Genomic DNA, 16013 nt, shown 5'->3' with positions numbered 1-16013 from the left:
GCCAAACATATCAGAAATATTACTTCAAAAATAATATTTTTATTTTTAAAAGTAGAGTTCATCTATATAAAATAAAAAATAAATTATACATGAATTATAATAATATCTTGAAAAATAAAAGGAGAACAAAAAAATTTTAAAAAAAATTATATTTAAAAAATACATGTAAAACTTGTGATTTAGGTTACGAGATGGAAATAACCCATAAAAAATAAATTCAAGATAATCACAAAACTAATATTTAAAAAAAAAACAATAAGATCGTATGATGTTGAATCCCCAACAAATAAAATATTGAAAAATAAAACAATAAAAAAATCAATTACAAAAAATGATCTAAAAAATAAAAGTGAAAAAAATAATTAAAGGGAAAAAAAACTTTCAATTCGAGGGTTAAATTAAATTGAAGAATAACTTTATCAAAAGAAAAAACAAATCAAAAGAGTAAGGATCAAATTGAAAAAATAAAATAACAAAAACTTTGATTGAATGATGAAATTGAAAGTAAAGAAAAACTAACAAAAGAGCCAAGAAAAAAATTAAAAATTAAAAAATAAGAACAAAAAAGACATGGAAAAAATTGTAATTGAAAATTTAAATTGAAAAAAAAAATCATATAAAATGAACAAAAACAAAATAAAAAATTAACAAAATAAAAAGTGAAGTTGAAAAAACAAAAAGGATCGTCATATATTTTACATGGTATGAAAGAGGGGGAAAAAACAAATAATTATTGAAAATAATCTGACAAATATACATCATCACGCATCATACCATGCAGAAGGTCAGGTATGGTCACGGGGTGACATTGAACATGTCATATAAATATTATAGACATCACCCACTCGCTAATATATGCTTAACACATATTAGTATTTTTTTATTAAAAGTTTAAAAAGTCAACATGAAAAATATCAAAACGCCCCCTCCTTGGTAATTACCACAAATTTGTGTGAAAATCACAAAAATACCTCCAAAAACACCCTTTGTTTTCTATATTTTCTAATATGAAATTTATATTTTAACTATATATTAAAAATGAAAAAAGAATCATTTACCAAACAGCTAAACATTTTCTTTATCATGGGGTAAATAAATATTTTTATTATTTAAAAGTTCATGAAATTCAAAAAAATCCTTATTCAACAACTCTAAATCTTGTTGATCTCAAAAGCAAAAATATATTATTGTTTTGGGAGTATAGTTGTTGTTATTTTTCAAAGTATTGTTTCAAGCCGAAATATATCAAAAAAATAATTTTTATTTTTTAAAAAATATTTTTAAAATCAGCACATCAAAATAATTTAAAATATATTAAAAAATTAATTTTTAATAAAAAATTAATTTTTAATAAAAAATTAATTTTTTATGCAACACGGTTGGCACCGCGTTTCTAAATGATGGCTAATACAATATAAAAATATAACAGGACTTAGATACCCCTGATCAGGTTTTTAATGCCCAGTAAGCCAATAGGAAAAAAATCAAATACTTTCACAACCAAGGCATCATTTTCCAACCCGATAGGATAAAAAAGTTAATGTTATTATAGCAATCCATGGTAAAATTATGTCTAGTGTTATATATTTTGTTAAATGTTATTATCTTTTTCTGGTGTGCTGAGAATTTAACTTCTTTTCTAACACATGAATTTGCATTAAAAATATATGTACACATCCTTTTTAAAACAACTAGGAGGTGTTAAAGGAAAAATTATTATTTTTTTTTTATTTGTTCCACATAAGATTCTCACAAAACAAAAGTTAATGTAAAATGTTTTATTGTTAAACTCTGGCAAATACTGCTCTTTATAGGCATGACTCCTTGCTTATTGTATACTTTGATACGTCGTTAGGTGCTAATCTTAATCGAACCTCTACCTGGAAGCCTGTCATAACAAAATCTAACTGTAGACTTTCATAATATAAAGGAAAGATGCTTAGCATGGTTGGCAGGTGTTGCTAAACAAATGTTGAAAGAGAAGGATAGACGAGCTCCGGGAGTAGGCTCACTTTTGGGGAAGAATAAAGCTATGTTGTTCAAGTGGTTGTAGAGGCTAAGCTCGTCACCTAAAGCTAGATGGCAAGATGGCATATGCCAAAAATATAGACCTATCCTTGAAAATGGCCTTTCTTTTTTTAGCAAGCGATTATCATGTGTCTGGCAACAAATCATTTCTTTTATACAACCAGATGCGCGCAGTTACTTCTGAAGCTCTTCATGGTTATATGGGTGAGATTCCACTGAAATCAATGTTTTCAAAATTACACAAGGTTTCAAGTGTGCCAGCAACAACAGTCTCATAAATGGGATTAATATTTACGGGTCAATGGCAACTTAGTGTGGAAATTAAATGCAATATTTTCTTTCATTATTTATATTTTTCTCTTTCGAAAGAGCCTATATATATATATATGTATGTATATATAATAGAAATGACAGTTAGTAGTTTGGAGTAATATAAGATTTCTCAATAAATATATTTTTATTCACAAGGTTTCATGGACATGATATTTATTTTTTTTAAGCGCTATAAGTTTTTTATTTGTTTATTTCTTTTAATTTTATTAATTCTTGAAAAAATCATTTTATTTTAGCTGTAGGGCATTTTCATATAAAAAGAGGCCAGGGGCACAAGCGAAAAAATACGGGTATACAACATGTGAGTGAACTATTTAAAAATTAATAAAATGGATTAGCTAGTCAATTCCAGATAATATTAGCATATCTAAGAACTGCATTTTTATTATATTTTTTAAATTAAATGAACTACCTGTATTAAAAAAATCATATAAACCTTATTGTATTGAATGAACTTTCGTTTAATTTTCCTAAATGAATTGTATTTTTCTTGTTTAAATTTCTTCTTAAGTAAAAATCTACATAGAAAACGCCTAATTAACTGTTAAGATACAAAACGCCTGGGGTATTCGAAGAAATTAACAGACCGCATGAACGTTCAAGGGAGAAAATGGAATTAAACTTAAATAGCGCATATGCCAAATATTGCTGGGGAAGTCTCGGCATCCGAAGATATATATATATCACGCACGCACGTTTTCTTGATCAGTGGAACATCTTTTTGGTCTCTTCTAACATATATACTAGAATTTATTTCATAGAGATACACGAAACAGAACAGCGTCAGCTTATTTCACCTATACAGACACTCTCTATAAGTTGGTGTCCAGTAATCTGATCCTGCGTTGTCGTGATAAATTTGAGGGGTACATGAAATAGGAACTAAACAAAGACCTCTGCTTCTGAGATCAATTCTTGCATCTCCCTTGTCTTTTCTATCCAAGCCTGCCCAAGGATCCTGAAATAAAAGCCGAGAATGCATTTTAGCTCGAAAGTGCTATATATATGTATATATATATAGTGCGTGCGTGCGTGCGTGTGTGTGTGTGTGTAGTGCGCCTGACCTACTTAATTGCTTACCTTGTGTGAGTTCGTAGTCTTCATGTAAGGATTGCTGAATAGCTGCAACACAAGGCAAAGAGCTAGCTATCAGGAAATGATGTTTCTTACTCCTTTTACAACTACCACTAGCGCTCCCTTTTCTTCCATTAGTTTCTCGTGAAACATGATGGATCTCATGATTCTTACAGTAAAAAGTCGTCATTAATTAATTAATATTTCCCTTGACATCTATTGTTAACTTTTTACACCATATTTACATCCCAATATTGATTAGACGATGGGTATATCAAGTTGATTTAAATACATCACCTGCACTTGCTCATGCAAGTATTTAATGTATTGAATTGCTTCATATAGCACCGAGGCTGTATCGGTCTGAAATTAAACCAAAAAGAAAGAAAAAATTATAAAAAGTAGGTAGCATAGTTAACACGAGAGATAAAGAAAAATATTGCTTGTTTTGTTGAAAATAATTAAGTTATTCATAATGCTCATCGTGGTTAATTACCCTCCCAAATGGCGAAACAATTTGTTGAAGGGCCGTGACTCTTTCCGAAAGCTTCACTTTTGGTGCTTGAATCTACAAAATAAAAATAAAAAAGTTGCTCACTATCCATTATCGTTATTGGTCTTCGGTGCGTGCAAACTCTTTTAATTGGATAGTTTTAGTAATCCATTTCTTTATAGCATATATTCGATCTCTAAAAACAGACGCGGAAAGAAATAGAGAGAGAAACGCAGTGCCCTTCTCATCGATTGTCCTATATATGTACCTTTAAGGATGAAACTGTAGAGCTCTCATGCTTAGCTTTCTTCGCAGCCGTCTCTGAAGTTTCTTCAGATCTTCTCCTCTTCCTTTCATTTGTTGTTCCATGCCCTTTCCCTGTCTGCATGAAGCGTGCATACCCAGATAATTATTAGTTGAATATTTTTTGGCAAAGAAAAATTTACCATGAGCATGAGGAATAGAGAAACATCACTTGCAAGATATATAAGAGTTAATGATAATTTCTCACCGGAGAAGAAGTTTGGATTCCTTGGTTTCTACTATCAGATAAATTGACCGATTTAAAGCAAGGCTTAGGCACTTGAATATCAATCAGTGGCTTCCTTAATCGATTACTAAACGTTAAGGCATCTGCAAAATTTCTTGCACTTCTATTTGTAGCATCAGGCATGCCATGGTGGTATTTGCTGTTATCTCCTGCCACTAAGCTGTTAAGGCCAATGGGGTATCCAACACCATTGCTATTAAATGACCGTCTAAAAGGAGCCGCGGGTCTTTCACGATGCTCATTCTCTACTTTTAGATCATGGCCATAGCATGACTGAAAATCTGAATTTCTGCTTTCTCCCATCAAATATGGTGTGGAATTGCTGTAAGTCTGATGCTGGCCGGAGTAATCATGATTTACAGAAGGACTCAACGATATGTTGCATGTCAGTGGATCGAATAGTTGACGTCTTACTTCCGGGTTTGGCGGGGCAATAGACAATTGGCTGACCAACTTGTTGAACCTTCCACCTCCAATCAAGCTCTCATTGAAACCGTTTAAATGCTTTTCAAAGTTGTCAAAGGATGCAGGGTTCGTGAATTCCCAATTGCTGTCCATTCTCTTAATGTAATCACAAGCTGGTCCAAATATCCCAGATGAAATAGTACTAGAAGTCTTGGATGACAAAGCGTCGAGTGAGTTTTCTCCAACATCTTGACTGTTGTCCAACTCTTCATTGCTCCCAACTCCTCTATTAGGGTTTAAAACAAATCAAAGCATTAAAATTAAGGTATTCCACAAGGAAAGCATGCAGATAAACTTTACCTTTCTTTTTGACGAAAAAGAAATGAAACATATATTAGGATGTCGGATGGAAATTCTTGTAATATGAAGTTTAATTGTCATTTCAAAAACATCAAATGATCAAACACGCAAAAAGAAAAAGAAACTTGAAAAATATATATACATAGAGCTTAATTTCACTACGAACCTCTTTCTCTTTAGGACACCCACTCGTATATCCATTAATATATAGAGCACTAGTTTCTCCCATTTCTTTAGCTAAAAGATTCTTCTCTCCGTCCATCTTATTCAAATATATTTCGAGCACGAAATATAAATCAAGATTACAAATGATACTGTGTGTCTATTCTTCCAGGAAACGCGTTTGTGTGTACGTAGTATTTTATTTTTGGTGCTATGAAATTAACTTACAGTAGAATATGGCTCCAGAGATGGCTATAAGCATGCTCGCCCATCAATTCGGTTGATGAAGCGGGCTCGACGAGTTGGCGAGAGGACTCAACGGTTAGTCCAGAGTGATTAGAAGCATTAGTAAAGGATGTAGACATGGAAAGATCCTCTTCGCAAGAGGAGTTAGAACTGGGATTTGACTGGTGCCATGGACTGGTGTTAGTTAGCGAAGAGAGTGAATTTGCATGGTGAAGATCCCACCAGTTTAGTACTGGCATAGAGGGAGAGATTGCCACAGAGCTCTCGGTGCATTCTTGAGCCATATTAATCTCTAAGAGAGAAAATATAGCCCTCTATTTTTCCTATTGCTGGTGGAGGTGTGAATTTAAGGAAGAGAAATCACATTAATTTCCATCGGTGGTGACGTACGATTTGTAGGTTATACATCAATTATAGAGGAGACTTTAAAATATGCAACCCCAGTTTCTCGCACTATGTTTGTGGGCAATTATTATATTGACGGCTGGGCCAGGAAGAGTTTGGCTCAAGGTTGCTAATGTAGGGTTGCTGGACAAGTTTGGTTGAGGCTTTATTGTTTTATTGGACAGTATTCTGAGCCTCTCTCTCTCTCCGCGTGAGATTTAACCATTTTTCGTATGGATAAGGTACACGACACTACTGGTTCATTGGAAAAAGGAGGGACTCCAATATGCTTTTCTTTCAAAGATTTATACAAGGGAAATACCAATTGATCTTCATAAATTTCCCCGATAATGACTCCATGTTGATAATGGGTTGGTGTTTTATAGTTAGAGAGAGAGAGAGAGAGAGAGAGAGATGGCCACGTATCCCACAATGAACGGATGAAAGGAAGGAAAACTTAACTTGAAACTGGATTTAGTAGTGAAAATAATAAGCATGTTCTCTAGCTGCAGTTTATTCTTGGATACTGCTGATGTATTTCTATTCCATCAAATGCATGTTCTCTAGCTCTTAAAAATATATACAAATACACCTTATTTCTATTCCGCCTTATTAAGGTGTATTAGGGCTCTTAAAAATATATACAAATACACGGAGAATTGATGGGGAGGGTGGTCTCTGTGAAATTAAGGCGCCATTGTGTTGGCTTTTTGTGACGCTATTTATCATTTGCTTCGATTTTGCACGCCACAACACAAAAAATGAAGCCCCTTACTACGTACCAGTACTGTGATTTCTTTATATATATACATCAACTATTTTTCTTCATGGTATACTTCGTTTTGTTCTTTTTTTTCCCCTCTTGTTCTTCCCCCTTCAATACGCAATTATATATGAATTGTAGTTATTGATAATCTTTAATTACTCGGTCTCTAGGCAAGCTTTAAACATTTCAGGTTCTGTGATTCATAATATATGTTACCGATTTACAATTCCTTTGATAATGGCAGTCAGGAATTGTTAATTTTCACCTTAATAACATCTTCGACCCCTGAATAGCCAGTTGCTTGATACATTAGTGCTATACATGGAGAAGATACAGTAAGGAAATATCCGGCTTTGTCTAGGGTAAACAGCAACAGGGCTAGCTATCTGGCATTTCAGATCAGTCGCCCTGCAGCCATATTGTATGTAACTATCATTTTAATTGCCAGAAAAATAGAAACAATTGCATTTCAATTATAGTTGTTGCCGCAGACCGGATCGATGGTAGGGCGAATGCGCAAAGCACTAACTAGAAAGGATTTCACCTATGTCCTTCTGCGCCATTATTCAAAGCCAGTTTCCTGTTTTACTTTTACACAGTAGACTCCACATTAAACACGGGAATGGAGATGTTCTCCTGAGCAAGTATTTTTTTTTCTTCTGAGTTTCCGTGTGCTTTGCACTTGCATGTGCGTGCACGTCTCCGTTTGTAATCTTAACACCTTTGTCCCTTTTACGTTTTTAATCATGGTTGAGCTAAATTGAGTCTACACATTCTGACTTCTATTCTATGGAAATCCATCAAAGAAATTAATGGAGTTGTTTTGAAGTAGAGTTGGGGCTGTTTTTAAAAATATTTTTTGTTTATAACTAAAAATAATATTTTTTTATTTTTTAAATTTATTTTTTATATTAATACATTACAATAATTTAAAAATAAATTTTTTTTAGCAAAATGATTTATGAAATATTATGTGGAATGTATTTTCGAACAGAACATGTAAATCAATAAAAATAATTAATTCTTCGTCAATCTCATTACGAGTGTGATAAAAAAAAAAAAACGTCTGTACAGTAGTTTTTTTCTTCTAGAGTATTAGTTAATTAATTAATGTTATCTGTACATAATTAATCTCACAAAAAGAACGTCTCTCTCGATCTAGTTCTCGTGTCCACCTTGGCTAAATCTTTTTATTCGACTGACAAAGTTCTAGAACCATGTTATTCGCTACCTTGTTCCTTGAATGAAATCCACTTGATTTGCCACTAAAGTTATAGAATCATCTCGCTGGATTCCTATATGGGTGTTGGTTAAAAATAAATAAATAAAAACATATATTTTTTTATTTTTCATATTTTTTATTTATAAAATTTTCACTGTTTTTAAAATAAAAAATAAAATGATGAATGATGCATATTCTTTGTTTATATATATATAAACACTTTTATAAATATATATTATTAAAATTATTTCTATACATTTTCATATTTGGTTAATGTCATATGTTTATATTTTATTGCAAATCTACCATAAAGGTAATTATTTATTGACAAGTGAACTATGATTTTGCATGAAGAAAAAGTATTATTTTATAGTTATATTATAACAAAAACAAAATAAATATAAAATGACTATTATAAATTATAATTTTTATATTTATGAAAAATAGCTATTATTTTGATTTTTTTTGTTGAAAAAACATTTTTTTTTGTTTTCAACAAATAAAAACATTTTTTTATTAAAAAAACAAAAACAAACAAGTAAAATTATTTTATGTTATCAGAAAACTTGTTAATTTATTCCAGAATTCATATGGGTGAATTTTGATTAAAAAATAATTTAAAAAGTAAAGAAAATAACAGAGCAAATAGTGATTGTGCGTGCAGGCCGAGGCACTTGAGCCTAGCAATCCTAGGGCCAACAAACATGGTGCCAAAACAAAAAAAAAATAACCACGGAAATGATTTTTTTTAAAAAAAAACAATAACCATGGAGATTTTTTTTCCAAAATGGATGTTTTATGGCACGAATGGTCATTGTTCAAAATGAATTGTCCCACCCATTTTTAGAATTCTAATAAAAAAAAAGTAATATCGTTTTTGACTCATATATATATGTACGGTGATGCTCTTAAATTTCTTCATTTTTGTTCCTGACCTTGCACCAATTTCATATCCTTATCGTGTAATTTAATTATTTTGTGTCTACATATAAATTGGTTAGATGAAAATACTTAAATACCCTTCTATATGATATATTAAAAACACCAACGCATGTCAAATTATATTTTTTCTCTTCAATTTTGATTTCTCTCTCTCTTAATTAGATTGGAAAACCCAATTCAACAAATCAAAATCAGTTAGAATACTTGAAAACCCAAAATATATACGTGCAAACATTGTCGATTTTAAAGATCTGGAAACCTAAAGACACAAAAAGGCGGGATTATAGTCGAGTTCCACGAGGATATTCCACTTCCTCGAGTTGCAGGTATCGCTTATCCTCCATGGTTTGATTTTATTTCTAAAATTGTTTTTTTTGTTGATTACGCACTCAGATCTTGAATGAGGAAGAAGAGCTCAATTTTTTTTTTGTTTTTTTAATGATTTTCTGGACTTGCCTGTAGTCATGTTCATTCGTGATAAGCATTTGTCATGAAAAATAAAATCGAGACGAGAGAGAAGTTAAAAGGTCTCACACAATCCAAATGAAATGGTTCATCCAAATCATGAAGACAGAGTGCTCTGATTCCTTTCTTCATCGAGATTCCTGCCTTCTCTCTTTATAATTAGACAAGTCACTTTGTTTCCATCTACTGATTGATTTATATTACTCTTATTTTGCTTTTTTTTTTTCTTTGTCGAGGATTTCGATTTCTGTTTGGTTAGTGAACATTAATGATTTTCATTTGAGATCTTGAATTTCATTGCTTTATTGGCTTTAAAAACACTTCTGGATTTGTCTGGTTTTGAACACCAAGTGTCTTTCTATATTGATAAACAAAAAATCTGATACAAGGTAGCTTTCGATTTATGCTTTTTGATTTTAATGAATTATGAGGTTGGCTACGCAATTCGTTTCCTATATTGAAAATTAGTTTTTTATAAATAAAATTTAGAAAAATAAATTTTAATAAAGTAAATTATTTTTAATATTTAGTAGAATAATAAAAAATAAATTAAAAAATATTTTTAGTGTTTGATTATATAATGTAAAATTAGATGGAATTAAAAAGAAACAAATTTTATAAATTATTAATATTTAATGAGAATAAAATTAATTTTTTTTTTATAAATTATCTCAAATAAAATAAATAATAATCAGAATAACAGAGATCAAATTTAAAAAAATAAAATAATAATAATAATAATAATAAATATTTTATAAATTATTTCAAATAAAAAAAGTAATAATAAAAAAATTAAAGATAAAATTTGATAGATAATTTTTTTTAATAAAAATAAAAAATAAATAATAATTATAAAAATAAGGATCAATCTTAATATAAAAATAAAATTTTAAAATATAACATTAAAAAATAAATATTTAAAGTAAAATATATATAATATTCGGATTAAATTTGATATAATCAGTAAATAATATGATATTTCTAAATTTTTTATAATTTTTAAAAATTATTTTCTACCTAAATTTTCAAGATAAACAATTTTCTAAAAACAAAGTTAAATTTTTTTTAATTAAAAAATATTTTTTATTAACCAATTTTTCTAATGATAAACAAATTTAAAAAAATTTAACAAATAATTTCTTAAAAATTACTTTCTAGAAACAAATATAACCTTCATTAGCCACAATAACTAGTTTTTTTTATTGGTAAAGTTGTAATATTAAAACTGTAATTATATATATTAAATAAAATGTAATCATAATCCTGTAAATAATTTAATATTTTCTACTAATATCTTTTGGCATGTCGATGTAAATGATTATTAACTTATAAACTTCAAAATGTTAAGCATAATTCCTGAAAAAAAATGAAACTATATAAAACGCGAAATAATTATATATATGATTTTATAATACAATTTGCTATCGAATCAAAGTAAGGCTCCTTTTTTACATGATGTGATGTAACCCAGTGGCCACTCAAAATTCGACAACAGGTCCTTTCTATGTTTTTGCAGTGTTATCCTTTATTTATTTATTTTTCGGCTTTAATTTGACTCGAAAGCACCCTGAAAATGATTGCCTGATAATTTATGTGGCAATGAATTCTGTTTTTTTTTCCCCCCCCTGGATGGCGAGGAGGCACAAGTTGCAGTCATCAATTGCAAGTGGTAGGCCGCCACGTGATTATATGTATTCCTTCTTTTAAGGAAAAGTGACAGGTCAATGTGGCATGGCCACATATTGAAAATGCTCGCAAAACCGCCATCCATAAAGCAGTTAAACGTCCATGGCCTCTTATTAATTAAATCTAATCACTTTTGCTGCAAACTATTGTTTTTGCTTGGCGTCCGCACATAACTTGTTATTGGTGGGTATTGGTTATTTTTTATTTAAAATATATTAAAATAATATTTTTAACTTCAAAATAATTTAAAAATATATAAAAAATAATTTAAAGCAAAAAATTGAAAAATGTTTAAACATAAAAATAAGCAGACTCATCCTTATTAGACTGTGGGACTCTGCATCAAGCTCCACTTCGAATTTTTATACTAATAGTTATTTTTCCACTTTCGTCGCCGTTAATTGGCTGCTTAAGGAGGCATTTCTTCATTAAACACCAATACATGCTGGTTTTCCAACGATAAATATTTATCAATGCTAAAGTCTGCTTTGCTTTAAAAATCTGCCCGGTTAAATTAAATTATACTATTCCAATGTTATTCCTAAGAAAATGAAAGAAATGGATGTTCTAATTTTTTTAATTCAATCGAGTTTAGCATGGAATGGTGAGTTAAGGACCGCACGACAGGCTAGGCGGTGCTATCGATTTCCTAGTTAATTACTTTTCCCCTGAAGAGGTACTGTGTAATTAGATAATAATCATGCTATTTAGAGAGGTGTATTTAATGATTAGAATTGTTAACAAATACTTATAGGACCTAATCGAGACAAAAATTCTTTAGGAACTCAGTTAAGACAGAGGCCATGGCTGCTCACGAACTCACCCCCGAAACAGACCCACCACTGCTCAAACCATACCGCCGCCGTACAAACAAAAATGCAAATTCATCCGGAGCAAGGGCCGACACACGAACCAGGCAACCACGACACGCGCCGGCTAGCTTATTTAATAGTATAATTATAGTTGTTTTTAAAATATTTTTTTGTGTTAAAATTTATGATAATAATATTGTAAAAGTTTAAAATTCATGAAGTAAATAAAAAATAAAAAAATTAATTTTTTAAAAAACATTTTTTAAATATAGAGACAAACAGGATAGCTCTATCTTTCATTTCTTTCTACTTTGATATGTTATTTAAAGAACCGTTAAAATGATTTTTGAATTGTAATCTAAAAATTATTTTTTTTAAGTGAATCAAGACTACAAATGTATTTGATTAAAATGACTTCAAAGTTCAAATAATTTTAAATTATAACACATGAATTAAAAATTAAGAATTTTATTTTATTATAAAATTAAAATTTTAACTAAATCTTTGTAATAATCTTTTTAATCACGTTTTAAATCTTGATTGATTTAAAATATTAACTGAATTTTTTTATTGAAGTCAAGAGTTATTTGTCCACCAAATATATATAGTTTTTCTTCAAATAAAAAATTAAAAAAACAACTTGAATCAATTTTCAAAAATCGTACCAAACATCATCTAATTTCTCCACCCAGGCTTCCTTGTTGTAATTGTTGAGTAGAATTATCAATTTCTGCAAGAAAATAATTGGTTGTTGAGAGTAGTAATCTCATAAGTAATGGGATATTAAAATAAATAAATAAATAAAAGTATTAATCACTTTATCAGGTTGCCGAATACCGCACAGTCAGGTCTTTTGAGATGTTACTGAATTTTTTGTCTAACAATAAAGGTAATTCCAAATACATTGATTGAGATCAAGTCCCTATATAGAAATTCATAGATCCCTTTAAGTGTTGGTGCTCGGATTTAAACCTATAGAGCGAATGAATGAAGGAAACCAATCTTTTAAAGTTGATATATTAATAAATTAATGCACATTAAAGTGCTTTTCGGGATGTGCTCGAGAAGTTTAATTTAATTTATTTATTTTTATAGTTTAGATAATACAAATTCGGATGTACGCACGGAGCACTAGTGGAATAAAGAAGCAAAAGTTGGTGTTTAATAAATAAAATAGGACTGTACAAGTTTTTAATGTTGATAAAGGTCAGCGCAGGTCTTTAGAGATATCAATAATTAATTTTTCAATATTAAAGGCATATTCAAAATAGCTTATATATTAACCAGGATTGAGTTCTTCTAGATAATTTTAAAGACACATTTGTCGTATTGTTCCAATGAATTTAATAATTTCTCTCACTGTTGATTTTAAGATTTAAACCCAGAAAATCAAGGGATGAAAAAATAACCTTCTCAAAGTTGATATATTAATAAATTAATACTCATTAAGTTCCTTTGTTTTTTTTTCATATATGACATCCTTGTCTTTTCAAAGTTAAAACCAAACAAGAAGAGTAATTTATTTTAAAATATAACAGTGATTGACTTTTAAATAATTTTTCATGTTAAAATATATATTAATAATATTTTTAATTTTTTAAAAAATTACTTTTAACATCATCTCATCAAAATGTTTTAAAAATATTAAAAATATATTAATTTAAAATAAATAAAAAATAAAAAAATTATATTTTTCTAAAAATACTTTAAAATACAAAAAAAAAAAAATTGCTATTTTGAATTTTCAAATTCAACTGTAGAGAGTATAATTTAAGAAAATATCAATTATCATTAAAAAAGAATTGAAATTACCACTATTTGCATGCGCAAAATATATATGTCGATGTGCGACTGGATTCAGCCATGGTTTAATTAGCTAATACGAAACCATGATCATGATCATCAAAAAAAAATTTCGTATGGGTCCCGGCCAATTCCTAAACCGATTCAAAATATTTATACTATGCATGTTTCAAAAAAAAAAGTGGTCAGGAAAAGGAGAACGTTCTTGAAACAGGAAAGTGGCTTTTAAATTTAAATTTTTTCATTGAGATTGTAAACAACAGGAAGAATACCTGCACGTCTTATATTTTACTCTATTTTATACTTTATTGTTATTGTTTTAAAAATTACAAAGAAAATCTTGAACTTTATAAATTTATAAGACTTTACATTTTTTAAAAAATTAACAAAAAATATTAAATTATTTAAAGGTTTGCTATTATATTCAATTTAATAACTAAAAAACCCATATTACTTTAAAATAATAAAATTATAACTAAAAAACACTCTCCTTTCTCCTTGTCGAGTATTAAACCCTAGCCACCAGCCTGGATTCAGTCATATCACCCAAGAAACCCAGATGATCAATCTCACCATGCTCGGCAATATCGAACTCAGGCATCTCTTCTCCGTTCCTTGATAGACATCCGACGCTTGAATTTCGTATGGGTGACGCTCCCAGGCTCTTGGGCTTTGGATATTTTACATTTTACTACTTGTAAATGAGGTTTAAAACTGGGATCTGGATCTTTGACACCAGATGGTGTTAGTTACTTGCTCCACTAAAGAATTCACTTTCACGGGTGTGAATAACAGCCCAACAACTGGCGCTGCGACCTGCAACCAAACACCAGTAGTTATTTAGCCACCACGAATTCATGCTAAACTCAGCACGCTTAACACCGGGAAATACAATTAAAGGCTTTACATTTTGCTTCACTTTCACATGAGCCTCAACTCTAGCTTGAATGGCGAAATTCAACTTTTCTCTTTAGTCTTGCTTAAACTCTTCTTCTTGTCGGTGACAAACCTATCCAGCTCCCACTGGATGTTGGTGACAAACCTATCCAGCTCCCACTGGATAATATACAGTGAGGGAATATTTTGCTGGTAGAATTCACTATAATTTACCGATAAGAATATTTTGTTAGTGTTTTCTCTTATATTTATAATTTTTTTTAATAGTGATTATCCAGTGAAAATTTTTAATAGTGATTATCCAGTGAAACTGATTGAACAATCTTTTTAACATTATAACCGAGGAATTGTGTACAACTTATAATTGTTAAGTGCTAGCGATTCATTTCAAGTATTCAATTTTTAAAGTTTGAGGTGATTTTAAATTAGTATGTTTAAATTCGGACGATTCATATTATTACTAATCCATATTATTACTAATTATGAACGATTCAATATTAAGACAACGGAACTCCACCAATAAATAATGAAAATGAGATAATAACTGGGTTGTGCATATACTTCCTTTTATTCTTTCTATGGTCCTAGTAAAGACCTGACTTCTTCAACGTTTTTATTTTAAATTAATTATTTTTGAACTTATAAATATTTAAATTTATACTAAATACTTGATCTTTATATTAATTTAATATATTTTAATTATTTTTTATTCATGTTTAATAGATTTTAAAAAAAATATATTCTAAAATTATTACTGATGGAGTTACCAACGAATTTCACCTGTCGTATATTTCAGAGAATTAGAAAAGAATTATTGGCCATTGACTTCCTATTCTTGTTTAATAGATTAAAAAAAATTCTAAATGATTACTGACAAGGTTATTGATGGACTTAGTGAGACGGATTTCGCCTGTCGTATTTTTTAGAGTGTTGTAAAAGAATTATTACAAATATTACTCTTATTATTCACTCATTGACGAAATAATGGATGATCTATTTGATGGCTACATGTCAAATTCATCAAAGAAAATATCAACAAAAAAAATCACCTATGAAATGACATACTATTTTTTTGTTGTTAATATATTGTCTTTATCAATGAAAATACCAATAAAATAAAATGTATAATTTTTTTCATGTTTTTTTTATCAATAAAATTATTATTAAAATTATTACTAATAGATTTATTAACACTACAACTCAATAACCAAAGATTTTTTAACCAAGTTTTTTTACCCGTGAGCCTGTTGATAAAATTTATACCGATAAATTATAAATATAAACACTAAAAAAATTACATCCGTGAATCTAAAAATTTCTGGATGTCCAGTGAGGAAGACATGCAGGCATATTAAAGTTTACTTTTTCCAGAGAGGTCCAGCCAA

General features: G+C 29.5%; 1 protein-coding gene across 1 annotated transcript; it reads right to left on the bottom strand.

Annotated features, from left to right (window-relative positions):
* Positions 1 to 2952: 2952 nt before the first annotated feature.
* Positions 2953 to 6014, bottom strand: LOC105123690 (basic helix-loop-helix (bHLH) DNA-binding superfamily protein). Its single transcript, XM_011023382.1, has 7 exons — positions 5634 to 6014; positions 4440 to 5169; positions 4197 to 4310; positions 3932 to 4003; positions 3733 to 3798; positions 3442 to 3483; positions 2953 to 3319 (listed from the first exon to the last, which is right to left on the bottom strand). Exons 1-7 carry the CDS (start codon positions 5933 to 5935, stop codon positions 3155 to 3157), a joined length of 1491 nt encoding a protein of 496 aa, XP_011021684.1. The 5' UTR covers positions 5936 to 6014; the 3' UTR covers positions 2953 to 3154.
* Between the last annotated feature and the right edge of the window lie 9999 nt (positions 6015 to 16013).

This window comes from Populus euphratica, unplaced genomic scaffold, assembly GCF_000495115.2.
Source record: "Populus euphratica unplaced genomic scaffold, PopEup_1.0 scaffold9.1, whole genome shotgun sequence".
Lineage (NCBI taxonomy): Eukaryota > Viridiplantae > Streptophyta > Magnoliopsida > Malpighiales > Salicaceae > Populus > Populus euphratica.
Note: the sequence above shows the minus strand (reverse complement) of the source record. Positions and strands in the feature narration are given on the sequence as shown.